Source organism: Trichoderma aggressivum (assembly GCF_033847375.1).
Source record: "Trichoderma aggressivum f. europaeum strain CBS 100526 chromosome Unknown scaffold_040, whole genome shotgun sequence".
In the NCBI taxonomy this organism is placed as follows: Eukaryota; Fungi; Ascomycota; class Sordariomycetes; order Hypocreales; family Hypocreaceae; genus Trichoderma; species Trichoderma aggressivum.
In genome coordinates this window covers 246,175-264,283 of record NW_026946406.1, presented here as the reverse complement: position 1 = coordinate 264,283, position 18,109 = coordinate 246,175, and the positions used below count along the sequence as shown (strand labels likewise).

The window sequence follows — 18,109 nt, the reverse complement described above, 5'->3', positions numbered from 1 at the left end:
CAAGTCTAGCCCCGTCAACCCACCAGCTCCAAGACATTCCCAGCTTGAAACCTCAACGTCATCTTCTGAGCAAACACCAAGATGGTACCACATGTAACAGTAGGAATTAGATCATCTCACCTACGTAATGTTCATATCGATTTACCACACACATAGTCCAGTCCAAGTGAAAAGCAAGAGAAAAAAAAAGGACCGGCCAGTCCCCCCCAATGTTCCCACACAGTTCCGGCACTAAAAGCCCATTGATCAGCGCTGCTCCATGACATCAACCACTCCAAGCTCCCCTGAACAGAATCCATGACGATGAATTATTTCATAATCACATTTCCAGAATATATCACACTGTGAATGCAACCGGCATCATCCTCTAACCTATTGAAAATCCCAAACCTCAAATGCCAACGAGATCACCATCCCACACCCCAACTCCTCGTATACTGCTACCAATCCCGTCACGCACGCAAACTTCCTACATCTACTCCCCATCAAACACCGAAAAGATCTCCCACATCTCACAAGTATTGAGAATTGAAACTTACCCCTCCTCCCACAACATCACCCCCCCTTCCATCCCATCTCGATCTCCATATCACACTCCCCTACGACAAGCAAACACCCCAAGCCCTGCTCTTACATCCCCAAAAACCTCATCCCATTAATCCCTCACCACGACACAGCACAAACATACCCTTCGTGAAACACCTCTTATCGGAATAAAAGATCCCTCATCCAGCTTCCCTCCCAACCCCAAACAACAGTGCTCAGCCGCTTATCCCGTCACACAAAACAACAACCACTTGCTAAAACATGTTACCGTTACCCAACACAACCCAAGCAAGACATTTACCGAAAGGAATCAACGAAAAAGAAGAAGAAGAAAAAAAGGCTCTCTCTACTTTTGTCCCCCCGGAAAGCGGCGAGCTCGGCAACATGTCATTCCTCACATGAGGCGTGTCGCACAAGCAATGCCCGTTTTATACCGCACCGCAGGTCTTACCGTCGTACAAACAATCTCATCCTTCCGACATTCGTTCATTTGCGCCATCGCATGCATCTTCCTCGTGGCACAGATTATACACAATGGTTTAACATGTACTACATTATGGTATTCTATGGAGCAGTCGTAAATACATTGGCAGAAACCCATGCATGGCCGCCACGTGTAAGCAAGAGATGTATCGTATATGTCTACCAATCTTTGCACCATGGCATGACTGAACAGCTCGTATATCCACGAGGTGTATGTAAAAATGAATCAGAGAAAGCGGGCGCGCCATCCTCAATGATGAAGCATCATGGGCTTCATATCGGTCAAAGACGAGAAGCCTATCTGGTATCCGCATGAATCCCCAGCCTGTTATGCACCGAAAGCAATGGTATCCTAAGCGATGAAATCGTACAGCCTAGTTACGTTTTGATGTCAGCGACAAAATGTTATTCGAACCTGCTCTGAAGAAGCCTAGAGGTATATAGAGACGTACAGTTCAAAATTAGGCAAAGCAATATGAGCAACCGTAAAAAAGGAGCAAGAAACCTAGACTATAAACCATGGGAGGAACGGTCGTTTCCTCGTACCTTCACTCAGGCTCTACACCCGTTGGCCCTACCGCCGCGGTGCCCCAGAGCGAGTGACGAAGAAGGGATGCTTGAGGGCGTCCGCCGGCTTGAGCCTCTTGTCCGGATTCAGCGCCAGACAATGATCCAACAGGTCGATGAAGTGGTTGAGCTCTCTGCTTTCTGCGTCATTCATACCACCCGAGGCAGCAAGGAGTCGAGTGCGTAAATCTCGTGTCGGCTTGACAATGTTGATGGTTCGTAGTGCCGTCTTGCCTAGTACCTTGTCGCGCTCAACGCTGACAAACTGTCCCTGGTCGTCGAAATGGGCAGCCGATAGCTGACCTCGTTTATACAGTTTCGGCGTGATTCGACCACGAATCTCCATGATGGTTTTGAGCATCTGATTATTGCTGTCTCCGGTGAAGAGAATCTTGCCCGTATAGAGCTCGTACAGGGTGCAGCCTATAGACCACATGTCTACGCCGTAGTCATAGGGCATGCCTAGAATGATCTCCGGAGCTCTGTAGAAGCGGCTCACAAGGTAGGGGGTGATTTCCGTATGCGCAGTTGCAGCATCAGAACGATCGATTGCCGTTCCCAGATCGCAAATCTTGAGTATATTTCGAGTCTCGCTGACCTAGAGTATTGCCCCCAAGTCAGTCATGAATCGCTTAAAAAGGAAGACAAGATAAAAGAGTCTCACTTACCAAGATATTGTCAGGCTTCAAATCAGCGTGGATGATGCTGCATTTGCGCATGTGAGCCAGCGCGACAAAGCACTGGTACGCATATGCCTTTGTCGCTTTCAAGTTGATGCCTACGTTGTTGCCGAATTTACGCAAGACTTCGCGCAAATTCATGCTCAGATTCTCAAAGGCCATGCAAAGATGGCCGCGATGGTCAAAGGACCGCTCAAACTTGACAATGTGCCGTTTGTTTTCGGGGTCAGCGTCATTGAGCTTCTGAAGAATGGCAATTTCCGTATAGCCTCCTTTGCGAAGGGCATCGTTGTTCCGCATCATCTTGATGGCGACGAGCTGTTTGGTAGTGATGTCAACGGCGCGTGCGACTCCTGAGAACATACCCCTGCCAAGCGTGGCCTGGACCTGGTAACGACCGTTGAGAACTTCGCCAATACGGATCTTGTAATAACCGTCCTTGTCATCGCCTTCGAGAATGCCTCCCTTATCAACTGCTTCCGCTGCATCTGTTGCTTCGTCGGGCGCTGCCGTTTCAGTGACCTGGGCCTTGCTTGCGTACTTTTCCTCGTCGAAATCTTCTGCAAACATGTCAAAGTCATCATCCTCGTCTCCTTCGCCTGCGGATGGGTTCTGTGGCGGCGCGCTGGGCGCTTCATTGGCAGGGTTCTGCTCAATCGCCGCCGCAGGCTCAGGTTCGCCGTGGATGACGACTTGACCATGACGCAGTTCATCTCTGCGTCCATCTTCCATCATGTCGACGGTAGGGTCGTAATCGGCAGCAGAGGGGCCGTCTTCGTCGTCGGCTTTGGCTGCCGCGTGTGAGTTTACGAGATCTTTGCCGTCAAAGAGATCCATTGCTCCGGGAGACGGGACATCGTGTGATAGAGGCGACCCGGGCGAGGCAAAGTCTATTAAGTTAGTCGTTGTTGACAAGTGAGGGTTAGGACGAGGCCTACTTGAACGCGGAGACTGAGACAATTTGCTATCTGACCGCTGAGATACCTGCGGTGTGTCGGATTGAAAAGAGGCGGGCGATAATGCTTGAGCTTTGGAAGTGGCAGCTCCGACAGCGTGAAGGAGGAGAGGCGTTGCAGAGCTTGATTTGGCCATGAGCTCCTCGCGCCTCTTGCGGCGGCGTTCGATCTCTGCTTCCTCGTCAAATTCTTGAGGCTCCTCGTAGTCATCCAGCATTGGAACATCCCTGCTCTTTTGTGTTAGCGTTTGTATTGCAAGAGATGAAAGCATTCCACCCACTTCGAAGTAGCTGTACCAGCAGAATCACCGTTTTCAGTAGTGTCCTTGTCAGATTTTTTAGCATGACCTTTCAGTGCCTGGTTTGAATCTCCTACGGAGGCTTTCCTAGCTGCATAATTGTTGCCTCGAGCGCCGACGTCGGCGTCATCGTAACGCAATTCCCGTGAGTCGTGCCGGTCAGAGTAGCCCTCTCGGACGAATCGATCACCAGCTCGCTTGTCTCCCCGACGGTATTGGCGAGGGGAAGGGCTTCGAGGGCGAGGCGACGGACGTTCAGAATATCGGTCTCGGCCGCGGTGGTATCGATCCCGGTCGCGACTCCGATCTCGCTCTCGGTCCCTACGACTGCGCCAGTCGTAGCCTTGGTTCGAATTGCGTGCCGCAGGGCGGTCGAGATCGTCATAAGCGACGCGCGATCTTTTGGGGCCATCCCTCCTGTAGTCGTCGTACGCGCCGCGATCATGGCGAGGATCTTGATCTCGGGCTCTGGCAGGAGGGAACTGATCCCTATCATCGCGCGACCGCTTGTAGCCTCGCGGTGGCGAGCGGCTTCGTCGTGACGAGTTGCTGTGTCTGGAAGTCGTATCGAGGTCGGGCGAGGAATGTCTATTCCGCTGTCTATCTTGACGGTCAACACCGTTTCTCTCTGCGTGCGACAGTGAAGTTGCCTTCAAATCTCCAGCTCTCTGCTCAACAATTTCACCCTCATCGGAGCTTGACGTCATCTTGAGGCCCTTTATTTATTATTCTGCCACCGAACCTCTGACGGGGCTCCCTTTCAGTGTCGAACAGAAAACGCGTCAGTAATGGACCAAGGCAACGGGTGTGTGTGGCAGGCAAAGAGTCCAACCAGGTCAACGTTTTGACTCGTCCCAAGTGCAGGCAGCGCAGCACGATAGCCTCGAGGAGGAAGGCGGGGGATAGTTTTGGGGGGAGTTGGACAATGTTGGAAGCGTGAAGTAGAAGGAGAATAGATGACTGGAATGACGCGGTCAGAAAGGAAATCACGAAGCGTCAGCCAGTCGATGGTGAGATGTCGAGTGACGGCGAAAGTGTCGAGATGATGGCAAATGGGTTTCAGATTCGGATTCGCTGCAGACCGGATTTTGGAGGGTCTGGTCGTCTTCAGCCTAGCGCAGGGTGACTAAGCAACGTGCAGCAGCCTGACCCTGCAGGACAATCAGCCTTGGAGGCCTTTTCTGCCAGCCACCACCGACTTTGTCCAAGCAATCTCTCTCTCTTTGTTCGAGTTGCTCGTACACTCAACACTGCATCTTACACTACATTTCTCTCTACAGCAAATTCACCATGGGTGGTTCCAACCGAGAAGGTGATTTCCCCTCATCCTGCCATCTGCGGCCCCCGCCAAACTGCCCTCCGTGAATGTTGAGACTGACGGTTGAAATTTCTAGGCGGCAAGGCCAAGCCCTTGAAGGCCCCGAAGAAGCAGAACAAGGACCTCGACGATGATGACTTGGCTTACCTCGAGAAGAAGAAGGCCGGTACGACTCTCCCGACATCCGACCAACCGCTGCGAGAGCGAAGCGACAACGACGGACTGACTGTTTGCAGATGAGAAGGCGCGCAAGGAGATGGCGGCCAAGGCGGGTGGCAAGGGACCTCTGAACACCGGTACCCAGGGCATCAAGAAGAGCGGCAAGAAATAAACGATGGAAGACGAAAGCGATGCGTTATTGAGAACATGACTTGGGACTGCTACTTGCAGCAGGCGACGTTACGGAAAGCCGCAGCAGGTGATTTTTCGTGGCGACGTCTGTTGGATCAGGCTGAAAGGCAGCATCTGCGCTTTGGGACAAGGTCTGTAGACTGTGCGGCGAATATCACTAGGCGTTAGGAAATACACTTTTTGTTCTTGTACTATCTGGACTGCACGGTGGCAGATGCAGGCGAGGCATACTGCGCTTATACCTGATACATGAAGTGCCACTGACTCGCCGTATGGAAGCGATGTTATAAAGTTAAATGCAATACTGCCCCAGAAAATAGCAGGCTACCTAAGGTAGGTACGATATGATGGCTATGTGTACATGTATTTTCTCCTCAGGAGGTGGGTATTGAAGGTTTTATGTCATCCCGCATCTGCGTGCTAATAAATCTGAGGATACATATTATACCGGGGCCGGCATTCAGCAGCGAAAAGCGGCATCACATGCCGGCAACGGCCCATAGCCAAGACAACACCTACTATGCAGTATACCAATATCACATGCCATGAGAAATGCACAGCGTATCAATCTCCTAGAACCAGAACAATCCCATCAAATCATCAAGAGATTTCTCCTTCTAGCGCATGCGCTACCGGTCCCAAAGCCTTGAACTCAGTCCACGCAATCATTCGAGTGCCGAGCCCCAACCATTCCACCAAAAAGGTCCACTCACGCCGGAGCAGCTCGCATTCGAAGGCGAAACCCCAACAACTTACACGTTCTCTCTCTCGCCCAACATGAGCATGAAAAATATTCATTAAATAAATCATATTTCTTCCATCCAAATCATATAATAAACATTGTAAATTAGAAACCACCATGGTCTAACAGGAGAAGAAGAAGAAGAAGAAAAAAAACAGAAAAAGAAAGCATCAAAATGGCCTCGGATCCGTCCCTCCGCCAGCGCCGGCCCTCCGTCTCCGAATCCCTCCTCACAACCATCAAGCAAGCCGAGCGCAAAGTCGAGCAAAAGCTCCTCCTCCTCTGGGACGACCTCCCCCCCTGGCGCCGCGACAACGCCTTCATCCGCTCCGGCTACCGCCCCATCCGCCCCTCCTACGCCGAGTCCGCCCGCTCGCTCTTCTACCTGCACAACGAGTCCGTCAACATCTGGTCGCACCTCGCCGGCGCCGTCATCACCATTCTCACCGCCCTGTACGTCTACGTCGTTGTTCGCCCGCGCTATGAGGCCGCCAACTCGTCCGACGTGCTCGTCTTTGCGTGCTTCTTTGGGAGCGCCGTCGTGTGTTTGGGCATGAGCGCTACGTATCACGCCTTGACGGATCACAGCCAGGAGGTCGCCAAGTGGGGGAACAAGCTCGATTACACGGGCATCGTGGCATTGATTGTGGGAAGTTATGTGCCGGCGCTATATTATGGCTTCTTCTGCCATCCGATCCTGATGGCCGAGTATCTAAACCTGGTGAGTTTGAGAGAGCCAGGGGTGTGCATGTGACAAAACGAAAGTGTCTAATGACTTTTGGGCAGATATGTCTTCTTGGTATCGGATGTGTCGTCGTATCCTGGGTTGAAAGGTTCAGGACGCCCGCTTGGAGGCCCTACCGCGCTCTCATGTTTGTCAGTCTGGGCCTTTCCGGCATCATCCCAATCGGCCACGGGCTGCTCAAGTTTGGCTATCGGGCCCTCGAGGATAGAATGAGCCTGAGCTGGGTCGTTTTGCATGGCTTCATGTATATATTCGGCGCATTTCTCTACGCGGTTTGTTCCCTTACCCAACACAAACATACAACCATGGCCGTTATGCTTTCTAACACATGCCTTCATACAGATTCGCTGGCCAGAGAGGAGCAACCCTGGCGCGTTCGACATCTGGGGCCACTCCCATCAGATCTTCCACATGTTTGTTGTGCTCGCAGCAGCCACTCATTTCTACGGCATGGCCAAGGCGTTTGATCATCACCATGAGGGCATGGGCTCGCAGTGCCTATCATAGATGATACCCGTAGAATACCAAGGCAGAACATTGGTGCACATGTACATAGGTATACACATATATCATGACTTAGACGGGGCTACATACTACTCTTACACTTACAAAGCGCCTTCTTTTCGCCGAATACATCATGGCGAATCACGCCGTGCCCTCGGGGTATTTCTCCAGTCCCAAATCAATTACTCTTACAAGGCCCGATCCCATGGCCACCGCTGCCCAACACCCATAGTCCAGGTTTGGATTCCACTCAATGGTGGTGATTCTCGTCAGTGGCTCGTGCAGAGTAGCTCGGGATGGGTCCGTCAAATCGCCAGCTTCATCATCGTCCTCTTCCCCTTCCCCCTCCTGTCCCTCCGCGCCTTCAGCCGGCTCCTTGGCTCGCAACTTCTTGCCCTTCTTTGCAGTGGGCTTAGCCTCGGGCTTCGAGTTTCTGTTCCTGTCTACTGTGAAGCCGTGCAAGACACGACAGACGCCTCGAGCAGCAGCTGGAGAGTCAGGAGGGAACAGACGTCCCGGCCGGTGTTCGTGCTGCAACACCCGTATCTTGTCTGTCGATTCATGCCGGTTGCTGAAGACCTCGGTCTGCGAGTTGAGGCACCACAGGGAGCCATCCGTTGCGCCAATGAGCAGAAAGGGGTGCAGCTTTCCCACGGCCAAGGACGTGAGAAAACTATCCCCTGTGAATACCCTCCGGCAAACGGGAAAATGTGCGTGGTGTAAGAATCCAATAATCGTGTTGAGCGCACTAGCAGACGGATAAATGGACAAGAAGCCAAGAAGATGGTCACTGTAAGTTAGTAGTCCCGGCTGCGTATGCACCAACGGTCTCTGGGCTTCAGTGGTTTCGTAGCTCGGAGCCTGAAGATCAATAACTCGGGCTGTGCCGCCCACGGGGATTGAGGCAATAATGGTTGGCATAGTAGGATACCCCGATACCATGTCTATGATGTCGTTGTGATGAACTGGATGTCGAGACAAGAGGCGTTGTGGATGGATGGACCAGAGCGCAATAGACCCGTCAGAATAGCCGATAGCCATTCGATTGCAGTTGATCCACGCCACTGCAGTCGCTTTGATGCCGTACTCGTCGAGTAAGCTGAGTACTGCAAGTGGTTTCTGTAATCTGTCTGCTGTTTTATTAGCCAAGGGGGCGTCTCAAACAATGCAAGTGTCCTAGCTGAGCTTACAGTAGAGGCCCTCTTCTTCGCCGTCGAGATCGCCAGCATCAGCAATGTACACACTGCCCTCGCCGCAAAGAAGTGCGACATGATTGCACGAGGGGCTCCATCTGACTCTTCTGATCCTTCCGTAGTCCACACACAGCGTCTTGCGCAGTTTCGCTGGCTCGCTCGACGGTCGAATAAACTGCTCGTCTGTCTTGGCGCTCCGAAATTCCCAAATCTGAATGACTCCTTGTTTCTGGAAATCCGGCTTCACGGATTCCTCCTCGTAATTGTACATGTCCTGATCGGATTGAGGTATGATTGCCAGAGCAAGCAGCTGCTTGGGGTTCTTGTCTCGTCGAGGCGCCCAATCCATGCTCAAAACAAGGCCGCCCACATCTAGCATCCATCCACTCTCCACCTTGTCACCATCTTTGTCTTGGTCAAATGGTATATTGCTCTGTGACATAGACTGGCAGTGTCCGGGCTCCATTGGTATCTCCAGCTGCGTCTCGTGCGGGCCCGTTAAAACCGGCATGCTCAGCTGCGGAAATCGATACATCTCGGTCTCTGGAAAAGATATTTCTGACCAAGCACCGTCGGAGGGCAGCGCCCTGATCAGTTGCGTGTGCCACTGTTTAGCAAGTCGAGCTTCGTTGTCGAAGCCACCGGGATGCCAAAAGCCCTTGTCCGTCGGTTCGTCCTCGTCCTGCGGCACCTTTGGGGGAAATATCGTCCACCCGCTCCACCTCTCCAGCAGCTCGTGAGCCATTGATATTCTCTCAGGACTGGGTCCGTACAAGGTTCTCACAAGGGCTTTGCCGCGCATGCCTCGCTCATAAGGCCCGACATAGCCCTTGTGCTGACCCTCGGGAGGAATAAGTTCAATGTCCAGATACCCGGTCACCACCATTTCGCCTACATCCCATGACTTCGTAGGCCGTGTCTGCTTTGGCTGCCTGCTCTGTTTGGAGCGCTGACGGGAAGGCTTCTCGGCTCCGTTTATGTCGCTGCCGCTGTCATTCATCTGCGCGTCATCGTCATCGACATCTTCTTCCTCTTCCTCTCCCGCACTTTGCTCCTCAGCGGCCGCGTCGAAATTGTCATCATTGTCATCTGCGGGTTTGCGACGCCTTTGGGGCTGTTCTTCATCCTCAGAGCTAAGGAAATCGTACTTGTCGAGAGTATAATGTTTTGTCCGATTCGATCTTCTGGTTCTCATTGTGCGTCGCGAGTGAGAGAGGATTCATGCAAGTTTTGAGTCTTGAGTCTGAGTACCAGAGCTTGGTGGAGCCGAGAATGCAAAAAGTATACATTCCTTTGGTAGCCAGCTGGCAGGCAAGAATTAGCCTCGCAAAGTACCAGGAAAATTTACACGTCATAAGTTCATCGATGGTTATTTAAATTTTTTCCCCTCGTATTTTTTGATTCAGAGATTAGAATTTTGTATCCAGACATACAGGATATATCGTTACATGCAGGTCGATGGCTTTGGTCTCCCACTCTAGTCATTTATATGAAGAGAGAATGGCCGAGGATTATCCAGCCACTCCTACCACTCTATTCGCTTTAACTCATTTGCTCATCTCATCTCACACCAGACACATGTACAGAACCATGCGATCATTGAGCTCATCAACATTTAATCTCCAATACCTTGATTATTCCACCATCAGTCATATATAATGAGCGAACAACAGAGCAGTCCTGCACAGGATCAAGGCCACAGAAGAAATAAGCCATCTATAACTCGGTGTATGTGCTGCATTTTGAAGCCCAGGTTCAGCGAGCTTTATAGCTGCCCCTCCATCACTGCCAACGAAGCGACATGTGGATGAGAACATGCACTACAGATGCTGACATTCACATACAGCAACAAGGCCAAGGTCCTCTACCAAGGGACCTCTGGATGCCGACAAGTCAGTTTGCAAATGAGCATGACCAAATTCTCTGTCTAACGGCCTGTTAGTGGACTGTTGACATCTCCAACGGCCTCAGCCTCTCAGCTCAGCCCGTCTCTCCAGCCGCCATCACCATCTTCTTCAGCCAACAACACAACACAGCCTCGGCCTCCGCCGTCTCCGACTCCTCAGCTGGGAGAGGCGAGACCCAAGGATTTCACATTCCTCTTGCAGCCCGAGATCTACCATCCCCTAAACGTACAAAACGTCCCTCCTGCATTCCGAAACTCACCAAAGCAGCCCAACTCGGAGACGCCGATAGACGAGCTGCTAGCCAAAGGCCACTTTCGAGCCGCAGCCATTGCGGCAGCTCAAGAGCTAACAGGGTCAACGATAAACGGCACTAGTATCGATCCTCAAGATGCCAGCAGGATCTTTGGGCTTCTGTATACCCGACTCGCGTGTCTCACCCTGATCGATGCTACTTCACTTGCAGCCCAGGAAGCCAAAGCGCTGGAGGATTTGAATGATGCCTCCAGATACATTGACGATGATACGAATGAGCATCTTGTGCCGTGGGAGCTGCGCGTGCTGCACGTGCGATTGCAAGCTTTGGGCTTTGGAGATCCCCGCCGAGCCGTCATGAGCTACCATGATCTTGCCAGAGAGGCAAGGGATCACATCAGAAAAGCATCTTCATCACATGATAACTCTGCTAGAGAACTGTGGAAGTCACGTCTCCATGAGCTGGGCATCAAAGTCGCCGGTGCCTTGATTGAGATGGACGATCTCTCTGGCGCGGCGCACCATCTGAATAGTCTAAGAGACCGGGGCGATGGTAAGCTGGCGCTATCCAAAGCGCTGCTGTGGCTGCATCTCGGCGATATAGGGAATGCAAAGTCTTGTGCAAGCCAGTGCTCTGAGCATACCGAGAACGTCGAGAAGCTCATTCTGGCCTTGTGTGACATGGCGGATTCCAACTATGAGGCGGCGTTGCAGAGGTGGCAAGAGTTTGACATAACAGTGACAGATGAGATGATTGGCGTAAACCAGGCCGTGTGCCTAATCTACCTTGGGCGGATTCAAGAGGTGAGTATATATACCATTCACGCATTGCGATTGTGGAGATGCAGTTGTATTGACCATGGTTCATAGGGGCGAAATATACTTGAGAAGCTAGTTGACTCGGGACTGTCATCGCATACCTTGCTATTCAATCTCTCGACGACATACGAACTCTGCTCGGAAAGGAACCGGATTTTGAAGGGGAGGCTTACGGAGAAGGTGGCCAACATGGAGCAATCACCATTTGGGTGGGAGAAGACGAATGCCGATTTTAAGCTTTGAAGAATGAACAATTGTTTTGATAGAAGACTCTGCCAGCCAAGCATAGACTTGCAATCAAACGCTTCAATAAATAATATATTGAAGATATCTTAATCTGGAGAATAAAGGAATCGGCTACTGTTGGGAGTTGCAACTATCAAGGTTCTCTAGATCATCACGAAAGTACTAATGTGAGCAACTTGTTCTATTATAAGACAACACTCTTGCATTCCACACGACAGCACTCAATAAAGTGCATCATGCAATGGTAATAACAATATAATGCAGTATAATTGGCAGTAAATGAGCTGAAGAAACAATTCATCCATCGAAGCTACCGGGTATCCCAACACTACCCCACACTGGGGCCGTCCCCCATTTCCCAATCCAGCCCAGCGACCCGCGGAACCGAACCTCGGCACATCAAAGGATATAACCATCTGAGCTACCTTGTATAACACCACATCCATTCTCATCCATCATCTTACACAAATCTCATCCTTCAAACGCTTCAATCAAACTCCCCAAAATGTCAGACAGAGTCTCCCAGGTCGTCGGCCACCTCAACTACCCCAAAGGCCTCCTCGCCAACCAAACCGCCATCATCACCGGCGCCGGCCAAGGCATCGGCGCCGAAGCAGCCATCCTCTTCGCCAACGAAGGCGCAAAAGTCGTCGTCGCAGACATTGACGCCAGTACGTAGTTGTATCTCCATCTTCCACCGTGAGAGAAAAAACCAAGCCTCATCCATTGATTGATACGAACCCCCCCGTAGAGAAAAGCAACGAGGTAGTAGAATCCATCCGCAAAACCGGCGGCCAAGCCATCTCCGTCCCAGGCGATGTCCTCGACCCGGCATACATCAAAACCCTCATCTCCAAGGCCGCCGAGTTCGGCAACGGCAAGATCCACATCCTCGTCGCCTCGGCGGGCTACACCTACGACGGCGTCATCCACAAGATGACGGACAGGCAGTGGGAGACCATGATCGCCCTGCACTGCACCGCGCCCTTCAACATGGTGCGCGAGGCCGCGCCGTACTTCCGCGTCAAGGACGGCGAGCCGCGCAACATCATCACCGTCTCGTCCACGTCCGGCATCCATGGCAACGCCGGCCAGATCAACTACGCGCTGGCCAAGTCTGGCCTCGTCGGCTTCACAAAGACCATTGCAAAGGAATGGGGCCCGCAGTTTGGCGTCCGGGCCAACGCCGTTGCCTTTGGCTACATCCAGACTCGTCTGACGGCGGCCAAGGAGGACGGCGGCTTTGTGGTCGGGCCTGACGGCGAAAAGATTGCCATTGGCGTCCCGGGGAGAAAGCCTGGTGCTGCTGGTCCTTCGGATATTCCGCTGGGCCGGCCGGGCACTGCCAAGGAGGCGGCGAGCTCTATCCTGGCCGTGGCGAGTCCGTTGTTCTCGTACGTAACAGGGCAGACCATCATGGTGACAGGTGGTAGGAACATGTAGTCTGCGAAAGCGACAGAGATTAATGTAATGATGATGTTGTAAATATGACCGCTGAATGCTGTACGAACATGACAAGGGAATATAAAAAATGGCAATTGGTATATTGAATTAATTGTGAGGCGGAATTTTGTACTCTTTCCCGCCATATCAACGCCGACCCACCCCCATTCTGAACAACTCGTGTAAATTCATCCTTGACTTCGTCCGTTTTGATCTTGTCCCCTTTCCATCTATACCTCTCTGCTTAGACCTTGAGCCACAGGGAAAACACTCCCTTGGCGTACTCGACAATCTCGTCACCACCCAGCTTGCTCTCGCCGTACACTCGGTCCACGAAAGAAATGGGCACCTCGGCGACGGTGCAGCCCATGGCCTTGGCGCGAACCATCATCTCCATCTGGAACGTGTATCCCTTGCTCTCGGTGCTCGCAATGACCTTTTCCAGAACGCTCTTCTTGTAAAGGCGAAAGCTGCCCGTGAGGTCGCTGACGCCCGGCCGCAGCACGGTGTCGGCAAACAGGTTGGCGCCGCGGCTGACAAACTTGCGCTTCAGGTCCCAGCCAAAGACGCCGCCGTTGCCAGCGTAGCGCGTGCCGGTGACGATATCGTAGCCGCCCTTCTTCTGCAGGGCAATCATCTCGGGGATGAACTTGGGGTGGTGGCTGAAGTCGGCGTCCATGATGATGACAAAGTTGCCCGTGACAAACTGCAGGCCGTGGACGTAGGCCGTTCCGAGACCCAGCTTGCCGGATCGAGTCTTGAGGACGACGTGGGGGGCGTAGGCCTTGACGAGCTGGTTGGCCACGTCTTGGGTTCCGTCGGGTGAGCCGTCGTCGACGATGATGAGTTCCCAATCCAGTTGGCTAGAGGGGGGAAAAAAAGCAAGAATTGTCAGTATCGAACATGATCCTTGGGTATGGTTTAAGAGGGGGGCGGAAGAGAACGGCCCTACTTCTCTGTAAAGGTGCGGTTCAGCAGCCAGGCCACGATGGGGAGGTTCTTCCTCTCATTGTACGTCGGCAGAATGACGGAGAACTTGTCCTTGGAGCTCTTTGTGGGGGCCATTGTGTGAGTTGCTGTTGCAGGAAAGAAGCGCGTAATTGGCGATAAAGGAGTGTGCTGAAGTTGGGATTTCGCGTCTTTGCAGCTTCAATATTCAATGATGGTTGTCCTTGGGCAAGCTGGCGTCTGGTCGAAAAGGTGGCAGTTAGGGGGTCACCGGCGGCCGAGGATGACTAAGCATGGAGGTGGCATTTCAGGTATTCTGGCAGCATAGAGACTCTCATCACAGCGCATTTGAGGTAAGAAAGATGTTGGAAAATGGAGCATATTGGAAATTTTGGTATTTGGAGATGTTGAGAATGGAATAGGGACAAGTGAACAATGAAGCATAGGTAGGTAGAGAGTGGAAAGGCCGGGGTCGGTACGGGTCAAAGCATTGAACATCGGGAAAGGATCTGAGGCGCTGGCCGAGAATCTACAGCGCAGGTACCTCGCCTGGAGACGTCTTGAATCTTGTTGCGCATTTGAAGCCAGACTGAAAATCGTCAATCATGTGTATAATAATGATGTCAAGATGGTTCAAGGGGAAGAGGGAGATGATGGATGCAGATTGTGCACGTGCATGGTGCGTCGACGTTGCATTGAATACAAGCAGCCAATCTTCAAGCATGCCAACAAGCTGCCGTGTCGCTGCAGCACTTGATATCAATCTTCTTCATCGAGCATTGGCGATGTAAAGCAAATCTAATTCGCAAATAACGCGTCTAGCCATCAACCATATTTTCCACATCAAAAGCATCATACTACTTCTCCTCGTCATGCAGAATTGACGGTGAGCCCCCCAACCTCCAAACCTCCGATCTCCCCGCCTCCTCCTCCGCCAGATGCATCCCCATTCCAGGCACGCTCCAATAAGCACCTCCCACCCTACCAACCTCGCTAAAAGGCAAAAAAAAAAAAAAAAAAAAAAAAAAAGCAACAAGAAGCCAAACAGACGTGCATTGCATCGGTACATGATCGGTTGCCGCCCCGCCGTCGACGTCGTGACTGGACGAATCCGGAGCTGAAGGGGCCTCTCGGTGGCGTCCTTGTCCATCCATGCATGTAACTTTAGTAGTAGCCAATGTTAATGCTGCTGCAAGCTTCTTCCCCGCAAGAGTTGCTCGTTTCAACCCACGGTCCCGATGGCGACAATTCACACCGTCCTGGGCTTCGCTTCCCCTTCAGCCGGCTTCCCTCCCAAGCACTGTGCCCGCCCTCACCTTTTTTCTCCTCTCTCGTGACGGATCTTGCCTTGTCTGACTGCTTGCTTTGCCTTTTTCCCTTACAGAAAACGTAATGTAGACGGTACCCACACGGCGCCGCCGGCATGGCCTTTTCCTTGCTCCTCTTGGCCCCCCCATGCCATGCCATGCCATGCCATGCCTTAACCATCCATGGCTTCAACGGAACGGCAAAAAGCAAAACAGGTTCCCTGCCACGGTAAACTGGCGGGCGCGCGACTTCATCTCGGATCAATTAGATGTTACCAGCCCAGCGTCCATGTACATGTAGTAATCGCCCATCTGTGGAACCGCGGGTGAAGCTGGACTACCACTGCTTCTGCTTCTGCTTCTGCTTCGACCGTCATTCTTCCTCTCTTGCTTCCCTCCTCCCTCAATCCCATCGCCCTCTCCCGCCCCTTCATCGGCAACCAGCCAATGCTCCTGTCCTCTGCTTGCAAGCGCGCATCTCCTCCACCAGCTTCATCTGCGTCTTGCCCGGCCTTCTGATTCCAGCCTCCAAGCTGCCATTGCGCGCGACGCCCGTCCGGATCCTTACGTCATCAACCTCGTATATCATGTCTGACGGCATTGCTCCAGCTGTTGACAAAGGTAATTGCTGCCATGGAAGTTGTTGCGCGCGACTCTCCAATTGATGTTTATCCGTGCCATTGAAACCACCACATGCTCCTCCCTTGATCGTGCTCCCTAAAGCCCCGTCGCGTCCCAAAGTGTTGACAAAGGCATCCTGCTGACTCGGACCTCCATCAAAATAGTCGGTCCGCCTGAGCCCACAGCTCCCGAAGCTCAAGCTGGAGCTCCGACCTTGGCCATGGACGCGGACACTGCCAAGCCAGAAGCCTCTGTCAATCTCCCAACTTCTCTTGAGAAGCCCAAAGAGCCCCCCATCATTGCTGAGACCAAAGCTCCCGAGGAGGCAAAGCCGACGGAGGAGCCTCTCTCCATCGCTGATGCCTTTAAGCTGGCTCATAAAACCCCGCGGCCCGTCGAAGTCCAGTCCGTCCCCGAGACTCCCGTCAATCTGGCGACGCCCGTGAATGGGTCACCACGGCCGGAGCTGAACATCCCCACTGAGCCACAAGAGCCCGAGAAGCCGCAGGAAGAGCCCGTCATCATCACCGAGGCCGAAGAGCCGCTGCCAACTCCCACGGCTTCCGCCCCCGGCAGTGATGTCGGCCCCGACTCCATTGCTGACAAGCCCGTGACTCCAAATGGCGAATCGAAGCCGGTCGAGCTGATGGCCGGCGCTCTTCAGACCAGCGCCGCAGACGCCAAGTCCGAGACGTCGGAAACGGCCACCGGCGAGAAGCGCAAGGCCGACGCGACTGCGACTGACGAGCCAGCCGCCGAAAAGGAAGAGTCTGAAGACAGCGAGCCCGCGGACAAAAAGGCCAAGATTGACAACGGCAACGGCAACGGCAAAGCGACCAATGGCGGACCCCGGAAGCCGGGCCGCCCCAAGAAGGACAAGAAGGCTGCTCCCGTCGTGGGCAAGACCTTGCGCAAGACTCGGAGTCAGGGACCCGTGGAGATTTAAATTAAAGGCGAAAACAGGCTGAGAAAAAGCAACTCTTTTTGCCCAAGCCCTTTCCTTTTCTCTCTCTCTTCATCTTCATTCTTATCAATTCTTTCCCCAAGGCGAAACGGCTCGCTTTTGATTGATGGGGGTGCTGGTTTCTTCTTCTGGTTCATCGCTGTATATTGTTCCCCACGCAAAAATCTTGTGCCAAAATGGATGATTGGTATGACTTACCTGTTGGGTATACCTATATCATTGGCAGGCTTCCTTGTTTGTTTCATTTTCTCGGTAGTTTTTCAATGATAATGGAATATTAAAGATATAAAAAGTATAGCCAGTGATCGACTGCTGCTCGTCATGGTGGGTTGTGCATTGTACCTCGTTCTCGTATGTTGTGGGTGCAAAGTCATCTACATATAAAAGCTGACGGCTGGTCTCGTTGACATCTTGATAGGCTTCCCTTGTGTATCTAGGCGCTCGAGGTTGTCTTGTTCCATGTCTAGACCTGAAGTCGCCTGGCATGATTGCCCACCGGTAATATGTCACCACACCGGACCGACTCGGGATCTTGTCACCATCAACTGGGAGTTTCCTATGCTTAGCAACACGATCGATGTCTTGGAATAGCATTGGGTTTTAGGTATCAGATTACAGTGCTGTATCCATAACTACGGCAGGCCTGAAATGAGATTTTGTGGCCTTAGTTTCAGGAGACTCGCTCAACCGCCATTTGGTACATGATGTGGTTGGATTCTTATAGTTCTATGCTCTGTAGCGCACGGCGAGTCTTGATATGTCTAAACAGCAGCTGAACATGGGTGATGAAGTCTTTCATTGACAACCAGGATCTATGGAGTGTTGCCTTGATCTTATGGATTCCATATTGTGTTGATGCTCCTGTGTGTGGCATCTCCTCACATGGAGCCTGCTATTGATCGTACATGCACAAGTATCAGCGTACCTTGGTATGGAAATGACCAAAATATGAGACTTGGGAGATGATTCTATTTAAGGGTATCAATACGAAGGGAAAAAAAAGGAAAGCTAGAATTAAATCATCCGATGGGCTATTCTTATCTTCCTTTCACTGCCTCAGTGCACGATGTGTATGCACCTAAAACATCAGCAAGCACTCCTCAGCTGAGCTTAGAGGAAGGTCAAAGATGACTGCATACCTTAGTACCTTATTTACGCGTTCATGTGCATTACAGATGCAACGCCCACTTTAGATTCTACATCCGTTCTATACAAAGCC

General features: G+C 52.2%; 8 protein-coding genes across 8 annotated transcripts; 5 read left to right on the top strand and 3 right to left on the bottom strand.

Annotated features, from left to right (window-relative positions):
• Positions 1-1,603: 1,603 nt before the first annotated feature.
• On the bottom strand, positions 1,604-4,237 carry Triagg1_8349 (uncharacterized protein; the record flags this gene model as incomplete). Its single annotated transcript, XM_062903186.1, has 5 exons — positions 1,604-2,194; positions 2,265-3,166; positions 3,215-3,522; positions 3,608-4,158; positions 4,208-4,237. 5 exons carry the CDS (start codon positions 4,235-4,237, stop codon positions 1,604-1,606), a joined length of 2,382 nt encoding a protein of 793 aa, XP_062752759.1.
• A 583-nt stretch (positions 4,238-4,820) lies between these two features.
• Positions 4,821-5,179, top strand: Triagg1_8348 (uncharacterized protein; the record flags this gene model as incomplete). The annotated part of the gene is made up of 3 exons (XM_062903185.1): positions 4,821-4,842; positions 4,925-5,014; positions 5,085-5,179. 3 exons carry the CDS (start codon positions 4,821-4,823, stop codon positions 5,177-5,179), a joined length of 207 nt encoding a protein of 68 aa, XP_062752758.1.
• Positions 5,180-6,116: 937 nt separating this feature from the next.
• On the top strand, positions 6,117-7,193 carry Triagg1_8347 (uncharacterized protein; the record flags this gene model as incomplete). Its single annotated transcript, XM_062903183.1, has 3 exons — positions 6,117-6,662; positions 6,728-6,958; positions 7,029-7,193. 3 exons carry the CDS (start codon positions 6,117-6,119, stop codon positions 7,191-7,193), a joined length of 942 nt encoding a protein of 313 aa, XP_062752757.1.
• Positions 7,194-7,331: 138 nt separating this feature from the next.
• Triagg1_8346 (uncharacterized protein) lies at positions 7,332-9,578 on the bottom strand (the record flags this gene model as incomplete). Its single annotated transcript, XM_062903182.1, has 2 exons — positions 7,332-8,323; positions 8,381-9,578. 2 exons carry the CDS (start codon positions 9,576-9,578, stop codon positions 7,332-7,334), a joined length of 2,190 nt encoding a protein of 729 aa, XP_062752756.1.
• A 463-nt stretch (positions 9,579-10,041) lies between these two features.
• Triagg1_8345 (uncharacterized protein) lies at positions 10,042-11,604 on the top strand (the record flags this gene model as incomplete). The annotated part of the gene is made up of 4 exons (XM_062903181.1): positions 10,042-10,111; positions 10,230-10,275; positions 10,326-11,346; positions 11,413-11,604. The coding sequence occupies 4 exons, from the start codon at positions 10,042-10,044 to the stop codon at positions 11,602-11,604; spliced, it is 1,329 nt and encodes a 442-aa protein (XP_062752755.1).
• Positions 11,605-12,112: 508 nt separating this feature from the next.
• Positions 12,113-13,050, top strand: Triagg1_8344 (uncharacterized protein; the record flags this gene model as incomplete). Its single annotated transcript, XM_062903180.1, has 2 exons — positions 12,113-12,278; positions 12,359-13,050. The coding sequence occupies 2 exons, from the start codon at positions 12,113-12,115 to the stop codon at positions 13,048-13,050; spliced, it is 858 nt and encodes a 285-aa protein (XP_062752754.1).
• Positions 13,051-13,294: 244 nt separating this feature from the next.
• On the bottom strand, positions 13,295-14,115 carry Triagg1_8343 (CAZyme family GT2; the record flags this gene model as incomplete). The annotated part of the gene is made up of 2 exons (XM_062903179.1): positions 13,295-13,913; positions 14,003-14,115. The coding sequence occupies 2 exons, from the start codon at positions 14,113-14,115 to the stop codon at positions 13,295-13,297; spliced, it is 732 nt and encodes a 243-aa protein (XP_062752753.1).
• A 1,459-nt stretch (positions 14,116-15,574) lies between these two features.
• On the top strand, positions 15,575-16,872 carry Triagg1_8342 (uncharacterized protein; the record flags this gene model as incomplete). The annotated part of the gene is made up of 2 exons (XM_062903178.1): positions 15,575-15,926; positions 16,091-16,872. 2 exons carry the CDS (start codon positions 15,575-15,577, stop codon positions 16,870-16,872), a joined length of 1,134 nt encoding a protein of 377 aa, XP_062752752.1.
• Between the last annotated feature and the right edge of the window lie 1,237 nt (positions 16,873-18,109).